We start from the raw sequence: 20,500 nt of genomic DNA, 5'->3' as shown, positions 1-20,500 counted from the left end.
ATATGGTAATTCTATTTTTAGTTTTCTGAGGAACCTCCATACTGTTTTCCACAGCGGTGCCATCAATTTTCATTTCCACCAACAGTGAATGAGGGTTTGCTTTTCTCCACCTCCTCACTAACATTTGTTAATTTTGTCCTTTTTGATGATAGCCATTCTGAAAGGTGTGAGATGATGTCTCATTGTGGTTTTGATTTGCTTTCTCTAATGATTAATGATATTGAGCATCTTTTTATGTTCTTATTGGCCCTCTGAATGTCCTCTTTGGAAAAATGTTTGAGGAAAGATTTTTAAAATGAGAGAGACTTGAGTATACTGGTTACTAGCTAATAGAATCTTCCAGAGAACACTGAAAGAGCTGTATCCCAGGCTCATGGTGGGCTTGGCCTTAGATAGGAGGGGAGGGTCATACTCACTGTAAAACGTGGTAAGGAATAAATGAAAGCAGAAAGAGTCATAGATTTTATAGTGAGATAATGTAGTTCTCACTTAATGATTTCCATTTTCTCTGCAGTTTATCACCATGCAGGGATGAGGGGGAGAACATGGAGGGAGAACATTTAAACACTGAAAATAACTGTGAAAACACGAGTAAAGGAAGTTCAGACTCCAGAAACGTAGTGTGATTACAGGTCAGGGATAAAGGTGTAAGTTAAGTGGTTTTGATTCACCTAGTTATGTAACTCCACCCCCCACCACCCACCCAACTTGCGCTCAGCCACACTGGTGCAGATCCAGAGAAAGCAGACAATGTATTGCTCCAGAGCTAGGTTATACTAGATGAGTTTGGGCATAAAAATTGAGAGTGTTGACAAAATAATGAAAATGGACATGGAATCAGTGTTAAAGACATGAAGATAGAAGGATGTATGTAGAATGTATGTATGTAGAATGTAAAAGGGTGAATGGATTGCATATTATCCCTCACAAAAGGCTTGGTAGGAAGAACTTAAGCATACCAGATAGACAGGAGTAACAGAGAGTAACTTGTAAATTAGAGATTTGGGAGGCAAAGCTGTTTATAGTTCTACGAAGAAAAGTCCAGGGAGTATGAAGCTATGTATAGAAGTTGGTGATTGATGTGGAGCTGGGAGAAGGCAGTGGCACCCCACTCCAGTACTCTTGCATGGAGAATCCCATGGACGGAGGAGCCTGGTGGGCTGCAGTCCATGCGGTCTCTGGGAGTCGGACGAGACTGAGCAACTTCCCTTTCACTTTTCACTTTCACGCATTGGAGAAGAAAGTGGCAACCCACTCCGGTGTTCTTGCCTGGAGAATCCCAGGGATGGGGGAGCCTGGTGGGCTGCCGTCTATGGGGTCGCACAGAGTCGGACACGACTGAAGCGACTTAGCAGCAGCAGCAGCAGCAGACCATAGATTATTGAAAATTAAGGAATTTAAAACTCTGAAATGTTGGATGGTTGGGTTTTATGGGTGTTGAAGAATGATGATAGGACGAGTTGGAGAGAAGACTTTGAATTAGGTGCCCTGCTCTTCAGTGGATGAAGGAAAGAGTATTTCTAAAGTCAGCAGCTGTCTACAGTTAGTCGAGGAATGGATAAAATAAGAGCCAGAAGAGCAGACGTGTTTATAAGATGATACAGAAGTAATTGGTAGCATTGCAGAGGAAAGATTTAACCCTTCCTGCTTTAGAGTATGTAGAGTATCAGAAATTTTCTACTTGAGATCTGTAGAGCTAGAGACTCCTTTTAGGAGATTCATATTTCAGTGAAAAGGTTAATGGTATAAGTTAAGAGTTTTCATGGTTGAATTAGGCATAAGGGACTATGGTCCCTTTATATATGTATGTATATAAAGATAAAAAAGTATATATAAAAGTTTAAAAATAATACATCTAGTTCTGCTTTGAAATCTGAATTTAATTCTAATTTTATTTTCTTCAGGATTTTTAAAAAGTCGAGATCGTGCCTATACAAAATTCTACACCCTTTTATCCAAAACACAGATTTTTATTCGTTTCATTGAAGAATGTAGTTTTGTAAGTGATAAAGATACTGGATTGGCTTTTTTTGATGACTGCATAGAAAAGGTAAAAGTTTGTCCTGTAAATCAGTATTAAAGAAAAGCTTTAATAATTTGTTTATCTTTATAATCATTATTGTTTTATTAGCCCGAATGATCTGAGGAAAGCATTGACGTTCTGGTGTTCGTGTGTGTGTGTTTGTGCACATGAGCACACACGCAAATGTTCAGTGCTACACTTAATGTAAGAATTGTTTCCCTTTGTGGTGTCTAATACTACCAAACATAGCTAATTTTTCTCTGAATCTCACTTTTGTTTTGTATCAAGTACTAAGAACATCACTGAAACTCCTGAATCATTTTTTTTTTTTTAACATGACTAAGATAAGATTTAGTAGTTCATTAAAAAAAGTTTAGTTTTGGGAATTCCCTGGTGGTCCAGTGATTAGGACACCTTGCTTTCACTGCCAGGGGCCCAGGTTCAGTCAGTATTCAGGGAACTAAGATTCCACAAGCCACACAGGGCAGCTATACAGAAACCCCCAAAAAACAAACCAAAAAAAAAGGTTAGTTTTGTGGGTAATGGAAATCCTGTGGGGTTTTTTTTGTTTGTTTGTTTTAGTGTCTTTCCAGATACTTTTGCTGATATTTCTTTTGTCCTGATGGAAACTTTGGAAATATGTTAAGGCTTTACTCATAAAAACTTAAAGTTGACTTTTTAAAATTTATTTATTTTTGCCTGTGATGAAGGGCAGCATGAGGCATTCATGCTGCATGCAGGCTTTTTCTGGTTGCTGAGTGCAGGGGGCCACTCTGTAGTTGCCATGTAAGGGCTTCTCTTTGCAGTGGCTTCTTATGTTGCGGAGTATGGACTCTAGGGTGCGAGGGGTTTAGTACTTACAGTACTCTGGCTCAGTAGTTGTGGTGCACGAGCTTAGTTGCCCCACGGCATGTGGAACCTTCCCAGACCAGGGATCAAACCCGTGTTCTTTGCATTGACAGGCAGATTCGTAACCAGTGGACCACCATGGTACTTCTATGTTGATTTCTGACAGTGATAGCTCACATATTTTTTCTCATTTTTCGTAGAGCTCTTATTTTTGCTAGGTGGGTTGTAGGACTTATTGTTTATGCAAACTGTATTTATAAAATTAGAGATTGTATCAAAAAAGGTAGAATATTATGACATTGTAATTTTATAGGCTCCTAATGATTTGTGTATCTTAGAAGACTTGCATAATTTTCTCCCATTACATCAGTGTGATCTGAAACTCTAGGAATACGATTTAAACTTTTCAACTTTTTTGTTTACTTAAATAGTCCAATAGTCCAATATCATTCAGTTAGAGAAGCTTGGATATTGTCAATCATGCTTGTTTGGAAAATTCCATGGACTGAAGAGCCTGCGGACTACAGTCCATGAGGTCGCAAAGAGTTGGACGTGACTGAGCAACTAAGCACAGATATTATCAATCAGTAATGCAGGAGTTTGTTAATAATGAAATTTTTGGTTTGAGAAATCAGGTTCTTATGATTGCCTATCTTTTCCTTCTAAAGAGGGATATATGAACTAGTCAAAATGAATTGTTTTCTATCCTAATAGTCAAAAGAGAAATATTATACAAGTATGGGGTCCACCAAATACATTGTGAAGTGTTTCATATCTGCCTGGTATTAAAAAAGAATAGTTTTTTAAACTAGAATTTAAGATAATCTCTATTAAATTCATAGTAGACATTTTCACTGAGAATTCCTTTTTTTCCTAGTTGTTTCCTGATAAAGGCACAGAGAAAACAGACAAGGTATATTTTTTTCTTAAATACAAGTTTCAACATTTTAGAATCAGGTCTTGCTGATATGCAAATTAATTGAAGAAAACCATTATTTTTAGGTTGACGTTGATTCAGCAGAAGATACCAAATTGATAGAGCTAGACGATTCACAGAAAAGTGAGCACACTGTATTCATAATGCCACCCGAGCCACCTCCTGATGACGGAAAGGACCTGTCACCCAAGTACAGGTACCAGGAATGGTTCTGAAGTTGTTTGGATACAATTTAATAGCTTGATCTTTTGCAACTATTAGTAGATACGTATATTGATCATTTGTAAAGGTCATTTTCAAAATGTATTCTGTGAACTGGTGGAGATGAATATTCTGTGGAGATACCACCAGGGATTGTAATTTAAGAACTGGACTGCCCTGTTTGAAGGGAAGCCAGATGCTGATCACTATTAACCTAAACATTTACCGCATTTTAATCTTTAAAATTTTCATTTCTGAAGAAGAAAAATGTTTGTGAGGATCCCCTCCTTTTGGGGTGTTTTTGTTGTCAGTGAAAAACTGTGAAATTCTTATGCATTAGTAAGCTATCACTTAAAAGTAGAGGGCCGGGAATCACTCTTTATTAAAATAAACTTAGAGAATTTGGATGGGAATCTTTTAAGAAATTAAAAAGTTTGTTTATTATTATGATCATGGTAATACTTTAATACATTCAGAAAACCACACAAAAATAATTAGCACATCATTTTAGCACTAATACTTAATGTCTGTTAATAATCATATATATATGTTTTTGTCTTTTTTGTACATATATTTGAATTTACTGAAAACAAATATTAGTTCATCTTGCACATATTTGTTGTGATGTATGTGTACCTTTAATGGTCTGAACATTTTTCCATGCCAATAAATATTTTTGTGCCATGTCATTTTGAGTAACTACATTGCATGCAATTAAACTAGTTTCCTATGGAATTCATTTGTAGTTTTCTGCTATCTATATCTTTGTGTGTACACACTGTTACTTTCTTAGGCTGTATTCATAAAAGAATTTCTAGGGCAGTGGGAATATAAAAGAACTGTTTCTAAAAATAAAATTAATATATAATCTTACTAGGACTACATAAGAATGAAGACTGTATGCCTGAGATTGAGTGATTTAATTAAGTACTCTTTTGATTGCATGTCAATTATAGAAAGAGAGCTCTTTTTTTACTTTGACTTTAATCACTATACATTGGAATGCAGGTATTGACAAATAAGTAAATCAGGTGTTGACAGATAAGTATATCAAATAGGAAAGGTAATATATTTCAGAAGGAAATTGGCCAGAGGAAATAAGTAGGCCGTTTCTGAGAAGAAATCCCAATAGTCAATAATATGAAAGTATGTTAAGCTTTTCTAGTATTTAAAGAAATGCAAATCAAATGATGAGTAGAAGCATTTTTATTCTATCAACTTGAAGATATGAGTATAACTTTTCTGGAAATAATTTGACAGTGATTATAATAATTTTTATTTTCTTGATAGGCATTTACCATAGAAAACTCTTATAGGGTCTTATTCTAAGAAATTAAGCAAAATATTCACAAAGATAAAGGTACAGAGTTGAAAAACAACCTACAAATGTTCAAACAGTAAAGAATTTGTTAAATTATGGTACATCCCTAATATAAAACTATTATGGCATTTTTCCTTTTATATGAATACAAGGTACTTTTATAAAGAAACAAAATTACAAAATATATATACTAAATGTTTTAATATAAATTATCATTGAATACATGTGTTCTGTTGAAAGAGTTATTAATTCTTCAAAGTCAAAATATCAGGGTTTTCTGTGTTTTAGGCATTGGTTGAAAATAACATATAGGATGGGGAGGAGCCAAAGTCTCCATGTAGATAGTCTACTTATCTTATAATTACATCATCCTACATATCTGAAAAAGAAATGTGTATACAAGGATTTTGGAGAATAATGTTGGTTACATTTGAGGTTTAGAAATATTTACCTAAATTCTGAAATAATATGAAGAGTTAATGTATTTTAAATCAGCAGTTCTATTTTTGCTTTTTATTTTAGTTACAAATACTTTCCAAGACTGGACCTTAAGCTTTTTGACAGACCACAGGAGTTGAAACTTTGTTTTAGTAGACACCCTACTGGCAGTAGCATTACAAACAGTCCAGCTCTCATGGCTAAGAGAACTAAACAGGTCAGATATTCTTTATCTAATTTAAAATGTAAACTATGTATATATGATATGTAGCTCATAGTTTAGACTTATCACCCACAGGAATTATTTGAAGATCCACTATGGTTGTTAATGAATTAAAATTGATTTTTTGCAACCCTACTTACAATTTGAGGGTGAAGGTTTTGAATGCTTATGTTTATGTTCTAAGAGAAGCTTGGGAACTAAATACAGTTTTAGAAAACTTTATTGAAATATAATTCACATGCCGTACAATTCACTCTTTTAAGTATACTCTCTGGCTTTCAGTACATTCACAGGGTTGTGCAGCTACCACCACAGCCAATTATAGAACATTTTCATCACCCTAAAGAGAAAGCCCACATCCCTAAGCTGTTAACTCCCCTAGTTCCTCCATCCTCCATAGCCTCAGGCAATCATTAATCTGTTTTCTGTCTCTCTAGTTTTGCCTATTCTGGGCATTTCATAAAAATGGAATTGTACAGTTTGTGGTCTTTTGTGACTGGCTTTTTTCACCTAGCATGTTTTTAAGGTTCATCAGTGTTGCAGAATGTATCAGTATTTCACGTATTTTTATTGCTGAATAATATTCCATTGTGTGGAATATTTTATCCATTCATGTACATGTGGTTGGTTCTTTGTTTTTGGCTATTATGCATAGTAGTCCTGTAAACATTTGTGTACAAATGTTTGTGTGGTTATGTTTTCATTTCTTTGGGTATATGCCTAAGTAGAATTGCTGTGTCATGTAGTTACACTGTGTTTAACCTGAGAAATTGTCAAACTATTTTCCAAAGTGGGCATACCATTTAAAATTCCCACCAGCAGTGGGAATTTCACCACATTCTTGTTATCGTCTGTCTTTTTGGGTTTAGCCATCTAGTGCATACGAAGTGGTATCTCATTGTGATTTTAATTTTTCCTCATGGTTAGTATAAATATATTTTATACTGAATATTACATTATAAAGGGAGTTAACTTAGGACAACCTCGACATCTTGCTTTAATACTGTATTTGATTTAGGTATAAAGAGTTAAACTATGGTTAGGTGCAAGTTAAAATCAAACATCCTTTATATATATACATATGTATATACTGATATTTGGGGGGTCTCCAAAACATGGAAAATTTCAGAATGAAATTCTTAGTTCCGGTTTTACCAGTTCGAGTGCAGTCCCTCAAATCCTAGAGGTAACTTGAGGTGGTCTTTAATCTCATATAGTACACAGTTCTCTCAGTGTGTCTGAGGGGAATTTTTAAAAATATATGTACTGTTATCAGCTTAATAAAAGGCAAGTTTTTTAAAATGGGAGAATTTTGCTACTAAGTCTCTAGATTTCATTTGCCCCAGAATTTTCTTTCCAGGCACATCTCTCGGAAATAGAGCTCATAACAGTATGTTTATTTAGAACACATCCAGCAGAGGGGTCTGTAATGCAAGGCTGACAGTGTCAGTCTGACATGTGGAGGGCTCTGTAGTTTCTGAATGTCTGTAGAGTTCGATAAAGCTCAGCAGATTTGATGCCTTTTCTATCTTCCGCCTAAATCAGAATGAAAATCAGAAGTAGAAAATATACCTATCAAACTATTAGGTAGGGATGTCTTTCTCAGAATATGTTGCCTGCAAAGGAATAGGTGATTTAAAAGAATCTGTGATGGAATTAACACAGAAGGTAGATATAAATCTTGGGGAATAACTCAGCACTCAGAACATCTTAAACATTTTAGTTGGGAGAAGAGTGAAAAGGCTCTGACTTTTCAAGAATGATATTATAGAACTCATAAGCTATGAATGGCTAAATCCCTTTCATTCATCAAGCATTTGAGTGCCATATCTGTGAAGAGCACTTAATTACCCATTATATTATTATCACATGAATGATATCCATTTTTAAGGAATTTCTATTCTCTTGGGAGATGCATGCTTGCCAAAAAAATAGTTAAAACAGTATAAAGTGCTCCTATAAAAAGAACCATGTGGCACTAAGTAGGAAGCCATTCACAAAAGCAAAAATATGAAATGCTTGATTTCAGAGTCAAATTTTACATTAAATTCTTCTCTCCTTTTTGCTTTTCATTTTTCCTGTCATCCTAATAATTTTTAATGAATGTCATAATTTTTTATTTATTCTCTTTCTAGGAGATAAAAACAGCTCATAAGTTGGCGAGGAGATGTTACACAAATCCACCACAGTGGGCCAAGTGTCTCTTCAGTCACTGTTACAGTTTATGGTTTATTTGTCTCCCAGCCTATGTTAGAGTTTCTCATCCTAAGGTCAGAGCACTTCAGCAGGCATATGATGTGCTTATTAAGATGAGGAAAACAGATGTGGATCCTCTAGATGAGGCAAGTATAACACTGAGTTGTTACTAAGATAAATTCTATTTATATTTTTAAGAAAATTTAGGTCTCAGTTGCTTTCAGTAACCTCAGGTATTTTCATTAAACTGTTACCCTGTTTCATAGAGCTAATACCTATTGTTTATTTTTAAATACATTTATTTAAAAGTTATTGCTTTGAAATTCAACAAGGATTGACTTACTTGGACCAGATTATTTACCCTTGATAAATAGAAAAAATATTGATTATTTTATTCTTGAGATAACTTTACTAAGAAGCAAATAGGCTTTTAGTAAGTGGCTTTCCACTTAGGACCTGTGTCGTAGGTGGATTACATAACCTATCTGTGATTCAGATATTATGTATCTGAAGCTGGAGGTCTGAGTTGCTCAGCCTTGGCACTGTTGACATTTTGGCCCACATAATTATTTATTGTGAGGTCCTTTCCTATTCATCTAGAATGTTTAGCAGTATCCTTGGCTCCACCCACTAGATGCCAGTAGCTCCATGTAATAGAAACGTCTGCAGTATAGTGATATTTAGTTCCTTTCCTCAGATGGTTAATTTCATGGTTAAATCTGTTAATGTACACGTGTCTAGATGAGTACCTGATAGTCAGTGCTCAGTCAACAATGTGTTGAACCTCTTCAGGCTCAGAACCATCCTCAGAGATAGGCAGCAGTGTTATCCAACAGACAGCTGAAGAAACTGAGTTACTGATTTAGTTCTCCTCTTTATTGTTTTTCCCTTAAAAAATTATTTTCGTGTTAAAATAACTGTAAATGATATAAGAACCAGATTAGAATTTAAAATATAATTGGAATAAAAATTCAGAGTAATGGGTATTTGGGAAGAAGGAGACAGCACAAGATTTGAAGAGAAATATAATTGAAGAAGGGCACGTGATAGAGTAATTTTTATGTTTAATTTTTTCCTCTTTTAAAATAAAAAAGATCTGAATCTAATAAAGCATGTACCTTATTAAGATTTAATAATGCTTGTAACCACACTAAACTTGTTTTTCTCAAAGTATTATCTGTATGTTATAAAAAACTTCAAATACAGAGTTACAGAACAAATACTAACATATCCATTCTCACATTTGATTACATATTCTCTCATCTGATGTTTATAAAACTGTTCGGAAATTAAAAGTGTTTGATCAGTATTAGTGTTTTGTACCTCATATGTTTTTAAAATTTTATTCTGATAGAGTTAGTTTTTGTATCTTAGATATATTTTAGGATATATTTCAACTTTGTGAAAGCATATCATATTTTTAAAGTGCTTTAAAATATGCTCCATGAGAGAGCTAGTATTAGTTGTTACTGCACTGTAAAGTCACAGCACATTACTTGGTTAAGTTTCTTTGGTAAGTTCATAAGACAAATTTCCTGAAAAGTTGTTTCCTCTATATGTATGTGTTAAGGTTCTACGGTAGTTACAAGTAAGTAATTACATTTTCTTGTTTTCTAACATGCAGCAGATACGACTAGTAAGCTAAAAAATGTTTTTAGATTATTTTCCCAATAAACATTCTGATAGGCTTAAAATTTGGAGGTTAATTTGTTGTATTCCTACTTATAACAAGTTATATTGACAGATTTGTAGTCACCTGAGATAATTACATCTCTACAACTGGAAGAAAGAAGTGTTTATTTTAAAACTTTAAGGATATATATTTGCTTGACATATTTGATGCATTTTATTTATTGATTACATATAGGATTGCACATTAAAATTTTTCACAATATTTTTATGTAATTATTTCCTTTGGTATTCCCAGCAACTCTTTGAGGCAATTATATATTATAATGTTACATTTTACAAAGAAAGAAAATTTGAAACTTAGATGAATGACACATATATAAGCCCACCTAGCAAGTAAGTGGTTTTGATTTTTAGGTTCATACTCCATTAGAAACCACTGTCTCATTCATATGCTTAATGTTTGTTTTAATTTGACAGCTTTGTGATCTGCATGTTCTGTTTGTAAAACTTAAGACAGCTTAACTCAAATACCAGCCTAGGTACCTTGGCAAGGTTATCTGGAAAACCAGGCTCAGATGGACCGCTCTTCCTCCATATAGTCTCAGACCCCTCCATGTGATACTTGGGCTTTTCCTATGATAGCTTAGCACTCCAAGAGCATGTGTTTCAAGAGAGAGAAGTAGAAACTGACCTTTCTTAAGGCTTAAACCAGGAAACTGGTACAGTTGTCACTTCAGGCAAATCCTATTGGTCATGCAATCTCAGAGGCTTTCCCCTTCAATTCAAGGAGAAGGGACAGAGCCCTCTCAATGGGAGGAGTAGTAAAGAGTTTGTAGCCATCTTTTATCTACCATAGATATCCAAAAGGTATCATGTTGTAGGCAACAACATACTGCAATTAAAAAATTATACCCCTGACATTTTTACTGTTTCTTTAGTTTGGCGTCTGCCTCTTATACAAGTAAGCCTGGAAGTTTGAAGGAATACTTTGTCGACTTCAGAATAAATTTTTGAGAATGGTTTTAGGAAATCCAGATTAATCCCAATTTGACACAGAAAGTAAATTATTTCTTCATGACTCATAGAATCTTAGAGTCGAATAGAACTTGAAGATATTTTAGTAAAACTTCAACATAAAACCTGAGATGTTGGAAGTCTGTAACATATGGGACCTTGTCTGTGCTTGAGCTGGCTCTGTTAGAAAGTATGTTTTATGCTGAGTTCAGTTCCACCTCCTTATGGATTTTTTGGCATTGCAGAAGTTGTCAGTGAAGTGACAACACTTCAGATATTTGAAGAACTCTCTTGTGCCACATTCTTCTTAATCATGGCATGCGTCTTTTATATAGTAAGAGTTTTCTTTAACCTAGTCATTTGTGAAGTTGCTCTGATAATTTCTGAACTCTTCTGCTTCTGAATTAAACTCTTCATTTCTAGCTATATGTATGTGTGTACACACACACACACACACACGCATACACATCTTTATGATCCTCTGCTTCTTCACATCTCTTTCCTTCCTTCATCTCTTGAGTTAAATATGCTTTCTCAATTCTTTTTTCTCTTCCCTTTTAAGAGGCCACAACTTGGCTTTATGTTACTGCTCACAGTTGTTAAACAACCCTGTTATAAATAGAGACATTTTACAAATCCCAAGAAGAGTAGCTTTTTCTTTATATTTTCTTATTCTCAAATTAAGCTATAGTAGTTTTTGGCTGCTGTGTTCACTGCTCTTGTAAGCTGGCTAGCCTCTTTGCCAGGGATCCGTAAAATTACTGTCTCGTTCTTCATGGTTTCTACTGTTGTCTTCCAAATGTGAGATTCTAAACTTTTAGGAGTTGCCAGTTGGATTGTCCTCTTATGATCAATTCTACCCCTCTTCACTAAACACATTTTCTCAGCAAAGCCTTTGCTAACAAGAGAATACTCTACACATGGACATCACCAGATGGTCAACACCGAAATCAGATTGATTATGTTCTTTGCAGCCAGAGATGGAGAAGCTATGTACAGTCAACAAAAACAAGACCGGGAGCTGACTGTGGCTCAGATCATGAACTCCTTATTACCAAATTCAGACTTAAATTGAAGAAAGTAGGGAAAACCACTAGACCATTCAGGTATGACCTAAATCAAATCCCTTATGATTATACAGTGGAATTGAGAAATAGATTTAAGGGCCTAGATCTGATAGAGTGCCTGCTGAACTATGGAATGAGGTTCATGACATTGTACAGGAGACAGGGAACAAGACCATCCCCATGGAAAAGAAATGCAAAAAAGCAAAATGGCTGTCTGGGGAGGCCTTATAAATAGCTGTGAAAAGAAGAGACGTGAAAAGCAAAGGAGAAGAGGAAAGATATAAGCATCTGAATGCACAGTTCCAAAGAATAGCAAGAAGAGATAAGAAAGCCTTCCTCCGTGATCAATGCAAAGAAATAGAGGAAAACAGAATGGGAAGACTAGAGATCTCTTCAAGAAAATTAGAGATACCAAGGGAACATTTCATGCAAAGATGGGCTTGATAAAGGACAGAAATGGTATGGACCTAACAGGAGCAGAAGATATTACGAAGAAATGGCAAGAATACACAGAAGAAATACACAGAAGAACTGTACAAAAAAGATCTTCACGACCCAGATAATCACGATGGTGTGATCACTGACCTAGAGCCAAACATCCTGGAATGTGAAGTCAAGTGGGCCTTAGGAAGCATCACTACGAACAAAGCTAGTGGAGGTGATGGAATTCCAGTTGAACTATTCCAAATCCTGAAAGATGATGCTGTGAAAGTGCTGCACTCATTATGCCAGCAAATTTGAAAAACTCAGCAGTGGCCACAGGACTGGAAAAGGTCAGTTTTCATTCCAATCCCAAAGAAAGGCAATGCCAAAGAATGCTCAAACTACTGCACAATTGCACTCATCTCACACGCTAGTAAAGTAATGCTCAAAATTCTCCAAGCCAGGCTTCAGCAATACGTGAACCATGAGCTTCCTGATCTTCAAGCTGGTTTTAGAAAAGGCAGAGGAACCAGAGATCAAATTGCTAACATCCGCTGGATCATGGAAAAAGCAAGAGAGTTCCAGAAAAACATCTATTTCTGCCTTATTGTCTATGCCAAAGCCTTTGACTGTGTGGATCACAATAAACTGTGGAAAATTCTGAAAGAGATGAGAATACCAGACCACCTGACCTGCCTCTTGAAAAACCTGTATGCAGGTCAGGAAGTAACAGTTAGAACTGGACGTGGAACAACAGACTGGTTCCAAATAGGAAAAGGAGTACTTCAAGGCTGTATATTGTCACACTGTTTATTTAACTTATATGCAGAGTACATCATGAGAAATGCTGAACTGGAAGAAACACAAGCTGGAATCAAGATTGCTGGGAGAAATATCAATAACCTCAGATATGCAGATGACACCACCCTTATGGCAGAAAGTGAAGAGGAACTCAAAAGCCTCTTGATGAAAGTGAAAGTGGAGAGTGAAAAAGTTGGCTTAAAGCTCAACATTCAGAAAACGTAGATCATGGCATCCGGTCCCATCACTTCATGGGAAATAGATGGGGAAACAGTGGAAACAGTGTCAGACTTATTTTTCTGGGCTCCAAAATCACTGCAGATGGTGACTGCAGCCATGAAATTAAAAGACGCTTACTCCTTGGAAGGAAAGTTATGACCAACCTAGATAGCATATTGAAAAGCAGAGACATTACTTTGCCAACAAAGGTCCGTCTAGTCAAGGCTATGGTTTTTCCTGTGGTCATGTATGGATGTGAGTTGGACTGTGAAGAAAGCTGAGTGCCGAAGAATTGATGCTTTTGAACTGTGGTGTTGGAGAAGACTCTTGAGAGTCCCTTGGACTGCAGGGAGATCCAACGAGTTCATTCTGAAGGAGATCAGCCCTGGGATTTCTTTGGAAGGAATGATGCTAAAGCTGAAACTCCAGTACTTTGGCCACCTCATGCGAAGAGTTGACTCATTGGAAAAGACTCTGATGCTGGGAGGGATTGGGGGCAGGAGGAGAAGGGGATGACAGAGGATGAGATGGCTGGATGGCATCACTGACTCGATGGTCGTGAGTCTGAGTGAACTCCAGGAGTTGGTGATGGACAGGGAGGCCTGGTGTGCTGCGACTCATGGGGTTGCAAAGAGTCAGACGTGACCGTGCAACTGAACTGAACTGATGTGTTTTCAACTTTCTTCTTTTTTTAAGACCTGGGTCTATAGAATTCTTTTTGTTATGTAGGCATCCTAGAGATGCTGCTTTTAATTCCTTTAGCATAAAATATAAAACATGATTTAGGAGAGAGTCATTTTAGTCATGTGTGATTCTAAAATGGTATGGAATGTGGTACGTGGCTTGGCACAGTTTAGGCACCCGCTTAAAAATACTGTGCAAATGAATTCCTTCTCATATTATGGAAAATAATAGTGGTCTCTTTGTGTAAATTTTGTTACTGAAACCAATGTTATGTGTGCCCATAGGTCTTATATGGAGAAGTTAATAGTGCTGGTACTTCCATTAATGAATAGGTTTTTAGAATAGTTTACTGAGACTCTCAAACCAGAACAAAGGACAAAAGAGTAATAACTATTGCTTGATAACTTTGACAGGAATTGAGTGAAGTCATTTAAAAACCTTTACAAGGCACAGACTAATATGCTAATGCTCTGATGTTATTTTTTGTTAGGTGTGCTATCGAGTAGTGATGCAACTTTGTGGACTTTGGGGTCATCCTGTTTTAGCAGTGAGAGTTTTATTTGAAATGAAAACTGCTAAAATAAAGCCAAATGCTATTACTTATGGCTATTATAATAAGGTAAGTAGGATTGACATTAGGCAATATATGCTGTTTATTAAGACTGATAAATTTCTACACATTTTATTATTTAGAAAACTTAGAGGTTTGGGGGTAGAATTCCTTTTGTATATATTATATGTGTGTGCATTTAAAAATTTAATATTCCTAATAATCATTATTTTAACCGTTATTTTACCTTTAGGTAGTTTTGGAGAGCCCGTGGCCTAGCAGTACCCGCAGTGGTATCTTCTTGTGGACGAAGGTACGGAATGTGGTACGTGGCTTGGCACAGTTTAGGCAGCCGCTTAAAAATACCGTGCAAAAGTCACAGGTCTCCTCAATATCAGGTAATACATGTGATTGGAAAGATAACTTTCTTGCTGAACCATAAGTTTTATAGGCATATGAATTTTTAATTATATGAGGCAGAAAATAGAGGTGAATTCTAGTTGATATTTTCATATACTACTAAAGATAGAGGTTGCTTTAGCCCCAAATTATTTTCTTCTCTCACAGATTTAGAAAGTATTCTGCAACTTTAAAAGAACTGTGAGTCACTCATGTTTAGTTTCAGAGATTACCAGTGCATGAGTTACTGAATTGCTGTTGTGCTTGTCTTCAGCTCCCCAGAATGCCACAGGTGGAAGTGATGGGGACACGGTGAGCCACGGTAGCGTGGATAGTTCTAACGATGCTAACAGTGGGGAGCACACAGTCTTCGTCAGAGATTTAATCAGGCTTGATTCCACTGACAATCACTCTAGCACAGGTACTAAAATCTGGATTCACTAACCCTTCACTTAACTCTCACGTTAAGTCTTCCATTTTTCAAAAAAGCTTTTACCTTCCTCTTTCAAGCTCGTGCAGTACGAGTACCTTAAAAATACCATGTATAAATAAGGGGAGAAGGTAGACCTCTGGCTGCAGACCATGTCTCTTTATTTCCTGTAGTATAAAATTAACTTCGGAGTGCTGTACAAAAGGCTCTCAATGGTACTTTGTGTTTGTTCTCATTAATTTGTGCAAGTATATGCTATAATTGGTAGGAATTATATAATAGGCCTTTTGTTTTAAGTATTGTGAGCTGAGAAAGTTGACTGATAGTAATGCAAATTGCAAGTCCTTTTTTCATTAAGTGGATAATAGTTATTAAATATTTGAATTATGAATATTAAAAAGGAATGAAAAGAAGTCACACACCATGAGAAAAAAGTATTCTTTGCTTGGTCATTACCTTAAATGACACTTTTTAAAATCTGCAAAACTGCTGAAGTTTTGTAGTTTTACATACAAAGCCATGGGCATTCAAAGCTCTATCCTCTGAAGTTAGAAATAAGCTTAATTAAAGTAGCATATTTTACATGTGTGTTGCACATCCTTCTTGTGTTTTTTCTTTTTGTTGTTAATTAGTATCTCAAGCTTTTCTTTATAAAGAACTCTGAGTCTTAATTCCTGTGCTTCATCTGATGAACTTGTCTCAATGACTGAAGTTTCCTTTTCTCTGCTCTTTGTTGCTCTGCTTTATGCTCTGTGCTGTTTCTGGGTGCTGCATTTGTCCTTGGCTGTTATGGTGTGGGGTGCAGACAGACTTGTATGACGTGAAGCTATGGATACACGTGTGCATTAATTCTACCCTTGAATGTTAACCACTTCAGGTAATTTCCCATTTATTAGGTTAAACTTTGCTGACATGCATGGGTGGGGGAAAGGCCTTTGGTTTTAAGTACCTTTACAAGTAGAAAACAATTTCAGTTTTCTTGGCTTTTTCTTCTGTATAATCATATATGTACTACTGAAAATGCCCAAGTAACTTTATGATTAACTTGCAAAGCATATTTGTTATCTTATTTGAAAATATGCTATGCCTGTCTACAATTCTTATTTTGAGGGTGATTTGTAGTATCATTGTGTCAAATAGTTTTATGGGCATTAAAGATTTCAGTATTCTAGGTGTTGAGGTAGGTTTTGGTTGCTAAAACTAATCTGCTGATTCTTGTGCTAGAAATTACCCCCATGATTACAGAAGCAGGTATAAGTTGGTGAAAATCAACATAAAACTATAAGTTACAATCCTGTTTGTAAATTAAATTTCTTTCAACATGTAGGAATTTTCACTAGACTTTAATTTGAAAACCACCTTATTTTATTTTCCCGTATATTTTTTCCTAGTACTTACAGAATAAACTGATTTCATTTGTGAAAAACCAAGAAAATAATTTGTGGTATGAAAACATTTTACCACTTACAATAATAATTATTATTATAGTAAGCACTCTCCTTCTCTCTCTAGATTATTAAGTTGGTCTCCTTTAAGGGGAAAAAAAAGATCTAGTAATACTGGGAAACTGCATGAAGATTCTGTATTCCCCAGCTGGGGAAGAAACTTCAGATCCCTATTTCATATATTTCTTTTCAGTTACATTTCAAATGACTGAAGCTCTAGTATTGAATTTACCATGATTATGTCTCTGTAGAGTTTCTGGTGATGTCATCTGATACTTTTGGAAACCGCCAGCCCAGATGCTTAAGTTACTCTTTTCATGAAGGATTATCTCATAGAATCTTTCCATTTGGTACCTGATACTGAGTCAGTTAGCTTATTGAAGGCATATCTGAGTTTAATCAGTTTACTCAGTTCCCAGTCCAGTGTCCGTTTCATGGCACCATAATGTTTTACCAGACTTTCTGAGGGCCAATAAGAAAATGACTGAACGTAGTCATTCTTAATAGCAGTATTTTTCATAAAATTTTTTTTAAAGATTGAAGTACAGTAGACTTATAATATTGTGTTAATTTCAGATGTACAATGATTTAGTTATATATATATATTCTTTTTCAGATTGTTTTCCCTTATAGGTTATTAAAAAATATTGAGCATAGTTCCCTGTGCTATTCAGTGGGTCCTTGTTGGTGATCTAAATAGCAAGTTTTTTGTTTGATTGTTTTGTTATTGGCAAACCCATAGTTTCAATGGCACTTTAAAGAGTGACAGAAAGTGAAAAAAATAAAAAAATAAAAAGTTGTAGACAGTGGAAGTCACTATATTTTTTGTTTTATGTGTTTTTCATTGACATCCTTGATAATGTTTCCCTAGGAACTTGCCTTTATTTCCTTAAATTTATTTCCTTAAAATGATGGAACATTGAAGCCAAAGTAGACTTTTAAAAAACTATTTTGAAATCATTTTAAGCTTATTAAATGTTTCAAGAGTACTACCAGAAACTCTTGAATAACTTTTATCTAGCTTCATTCACTTTTAGGTTAACACATTTATCATTTTCTTTCTATATGCATACACACATTTTTCCCCATTATGTGAGAGCAGATTGCATACATCTTGCCCTCTTACCTCTTAATATTGCAGTTGTGTTTGCTCTGACAGGACTGCAGTGTGGTTTACTGACTCAGGGAAACATTGTATACCACTTTAATGTAGAGTTGTTATCCCAGTGTGGTCATTTGTAACCTCCTTTATGGTACTTAACTCCTTCTCTTTAGTCACCTTCAACCAGCATAGTTCCTCACTGTTTCTTTGTCTTTCATGACCTTGACCTTTTTGAAGAGTAAATCAAGTTATTTTGTGAAACGCTGCCAAATTTGAGTTTGTTTGATGTTTGCCTGTGATTAAATTAGATTATGCACCCATGGCTCTTCTACAGAAATACAGAAATGCTGTTATAGCCTTCTGAGACGGTCACATCTCAGAGGCCACAGTTCTGTCTGTTCCTCTTTGGTGGTGTTGATTTTGGTTACTTGGTGTCAGTGTTTGGTTTCTGTTAGTTACTATTAGCCCTCCTGCAGATAATAAGCCACTTGTGAAGAGATACTCTGAGACTATGCAAGAATATGTGCTTTTTCATTACACTTCCCCTTTTAAGTTTAGCATCCATTGATGATTCTTGCCTGGACCAGTCTTTACTGCTGTGATGGTTGTAAGGTGGTGGATGTCCTTTAGAAATGTCCTCTCGTGTCTTTGAGCACTTGCTTTCTTACATAACAAAGTGTTCCTAGCTCATTCTTGTACCTTCCCTGCCTGAGCTCTGGAATCAGCCATTTCTTCAAGGATCTCAGCTTCCTTTTAATGGGCAATAGATTTTAGAAACCAAGATCTGGGCCCTAGATATGCTTACTCCCTCCAGGGTGGTGGTCTAGACTTTTTCAGCAGAGCTAGAAAATTTTTTATATTATTTTAGAAATACTTCTAATTCCAACTCAGTTACACAAGTTTTTCTTTGCCTTTCTGCATGTCATTTTTTTTTTCTTTTGTAAAAAATCTCTCTTCTTCCATAGTAAGAATCTTTGTTCCCAACATCATCACATTTACTCAATTGCTCAGTCTTCTGGTACACATAATATTGTTTCAGCACTGCTACACACATTTCCCTGTGAGGAACAAACTGAAGGAGTTCAGAATTTGACTAGTATCCCTCAGGCTTAGGGTGTATACTCAAAATAATGTATTAGAAGTTACTTGGATTAGTCCTCTCCCATCCTTTAAGTGTGGTTATGTTGCACATAAACAATTGATTTCTTTTGTTTCTGTGCACATTCAGTTTTAGTTGCACCCCCACCCGCAGTTTTGCTGATTTAATTTTTGAATATGTAGAAATTATGTTTCCAAAAATAAAAAAGCAATATGATAACCGTAGTTAGAGCAGTTTCTTCTCTATCCCTTCCATCCTGTTTTCCCCTCACCTTTTGTTGGTGACCAGTTTTATTGTTTTATGGCTTATTATTCTTGCATTTCTTTTTGCAGAAGTAAGCAGGTGTATGTTTTATTTCCACTTCTGTCTTAACACAAAAGGTAGCATTTTATAAATACACTCCAAAAGAAACTTTCAAAGCATCCAAATCTACTAATTTATACATGAGGAAATTAAGATGCATTGCTTTCAAGTATGTAATGGTTTTTAGTTTTGAAATTCCTTTCTGCTGTTCTTTGCTTCTTATCTTTGTTGTAAAATGTTTTGTGTGCTTTGTGAGCTTTCGTCTCTTCTTTCTTTTTAGAAGTTGAATTGCATAAGTTGGTGGAATTTCCTTTTGACATTTTATAGTTGGACTATAAATATATGAAAACATATGTCAGCCTTTATTCTTTTTAACAGGTGGTCAGTCTGACCAAGGCTATGGGTCTAAGGATGAACTTTTAAAGGATGATGCAGAAATTCATGTGCCTGAAGAACAAATATCAGGAGACTTAATAACTAAAACAGAAGGTTAAGTACTGATATTTACTTAGCTTTACTTAGTGAGTTACCTCTATTATTTAAAAGTCTTATTTGATAATTTTGGTGATAATGTTCAGAATATTATGTACTGTTATCTATGGGTTTCCCAGGTGGCGCTAGTGGTAAAGAACCTGCCTGCCAACGCAGGAGACCAAGAGAAGCACATTCGATCTCTGGGTCAGGAAGATCCCCTGAGAGAAGGGCATGGCAACCCATTCCAATATTCTTGCCTGGAGAAGTGCATGGACAAAGGACCCTGGCGGGCTGCAGTCCATAGGGTTGCACTGAGTTGGACATGACTGAAATGACTTAGCACAAACTCTCTGTCATATATGATAGATTTTTGGTAGTCTCTGAATTTTAGAATTTAAAAGATTTTTAGAGACTCTGAAGGTCAGCCCTCAGTTTTGTAGGAAAGTGCAACCCATCGTGGTATTCATTTGCCAGTGTAAAGTAACTATTTCGTGACAGAACCAGGACTAAACTTTGAGTCATCAAACTTGTATTCCAGTGTACCTTTTATTTTAAAATGCTCTTTCACTAGAAGTCCTTCAGTTATCTAAGTTGACATTTTTCATTTGTAAGTTCCAATATAGTCTGTAGTTTTTCTTCTTTTAGGGTACTCACTGAGATAGAAATGTTT

At 35.6% G+C, this 20,500-nt stretch overlaps 1 protein-coding gene across 4 annotated transcripts in view; it reads left to right on the top strand.

Annotated features, from left to right (window-relative positions):
• Window positions 1–20,500, top strand: part of DENND4C (DENN domain containing 4C) — a 117,521-nt gene that overhangs the window by 58,087 nt on the left and 38,934 nt on the right. For all 4 annotated transcript variants that reach the window (XM_061425200.1, XM_061425199.1, XM_061425201.1 and 1 more), the window contains 9 exons: window positions 1,905–2,050; window positions 3,750–3,785; window positions 3,875–4,005; window positions 5,854–5,986; window positions 8,128–8,334; window positions 14,519–14,647; window positions 14,832–14,976; window positions 15,252–15,398; window positions 19,735–19,845. In XM_061425200.1, the coding sequence (XP_061281184.1) occupies window positions 1,905–2,050; window positions 3,750–3,785; window positions 3,875–4,005; window positions 5,854–5,986; window positions 8,128–8,334; window positions 14,519–14,647; window positions 14,832–14,976; window positions 15,252–15,398; window positions 19,735–19,845 (1,185 nt within the window). The remainder of the gene's footprint in view (window positions 1–1,904; window positions 2,051–3,749; window positions 3,786–3,874; window positions 4,006–5,853; window positions 5,987–8,127; window positions 8,335–14,518; window positions 14,648–14,831; window positions 14,977–15,251; window positions 15,399–19,734; window positions 19,846–20,500) is intronic.

Source organism: Bos javanicus, chromosome 8 (assembly GCF_032452875.1).
Source record: "Bos javanicus breed banteng chromosome 8, ARS-OSU_banteng_1.0, whole genome shotgun sequence".
NCBI classification, from domain to species: domain Eukaryota; kingdom Metazoa; phylum Chordata; class Mammalia; order Artiodactyla; family Bovidae; genus Bos; species Bos javanicus.
The sequence above is the reverse complement of the archived record's forward strand: the minus strand, read 5'-3'. Positions and strand labels throughout refer to the sequence as shown.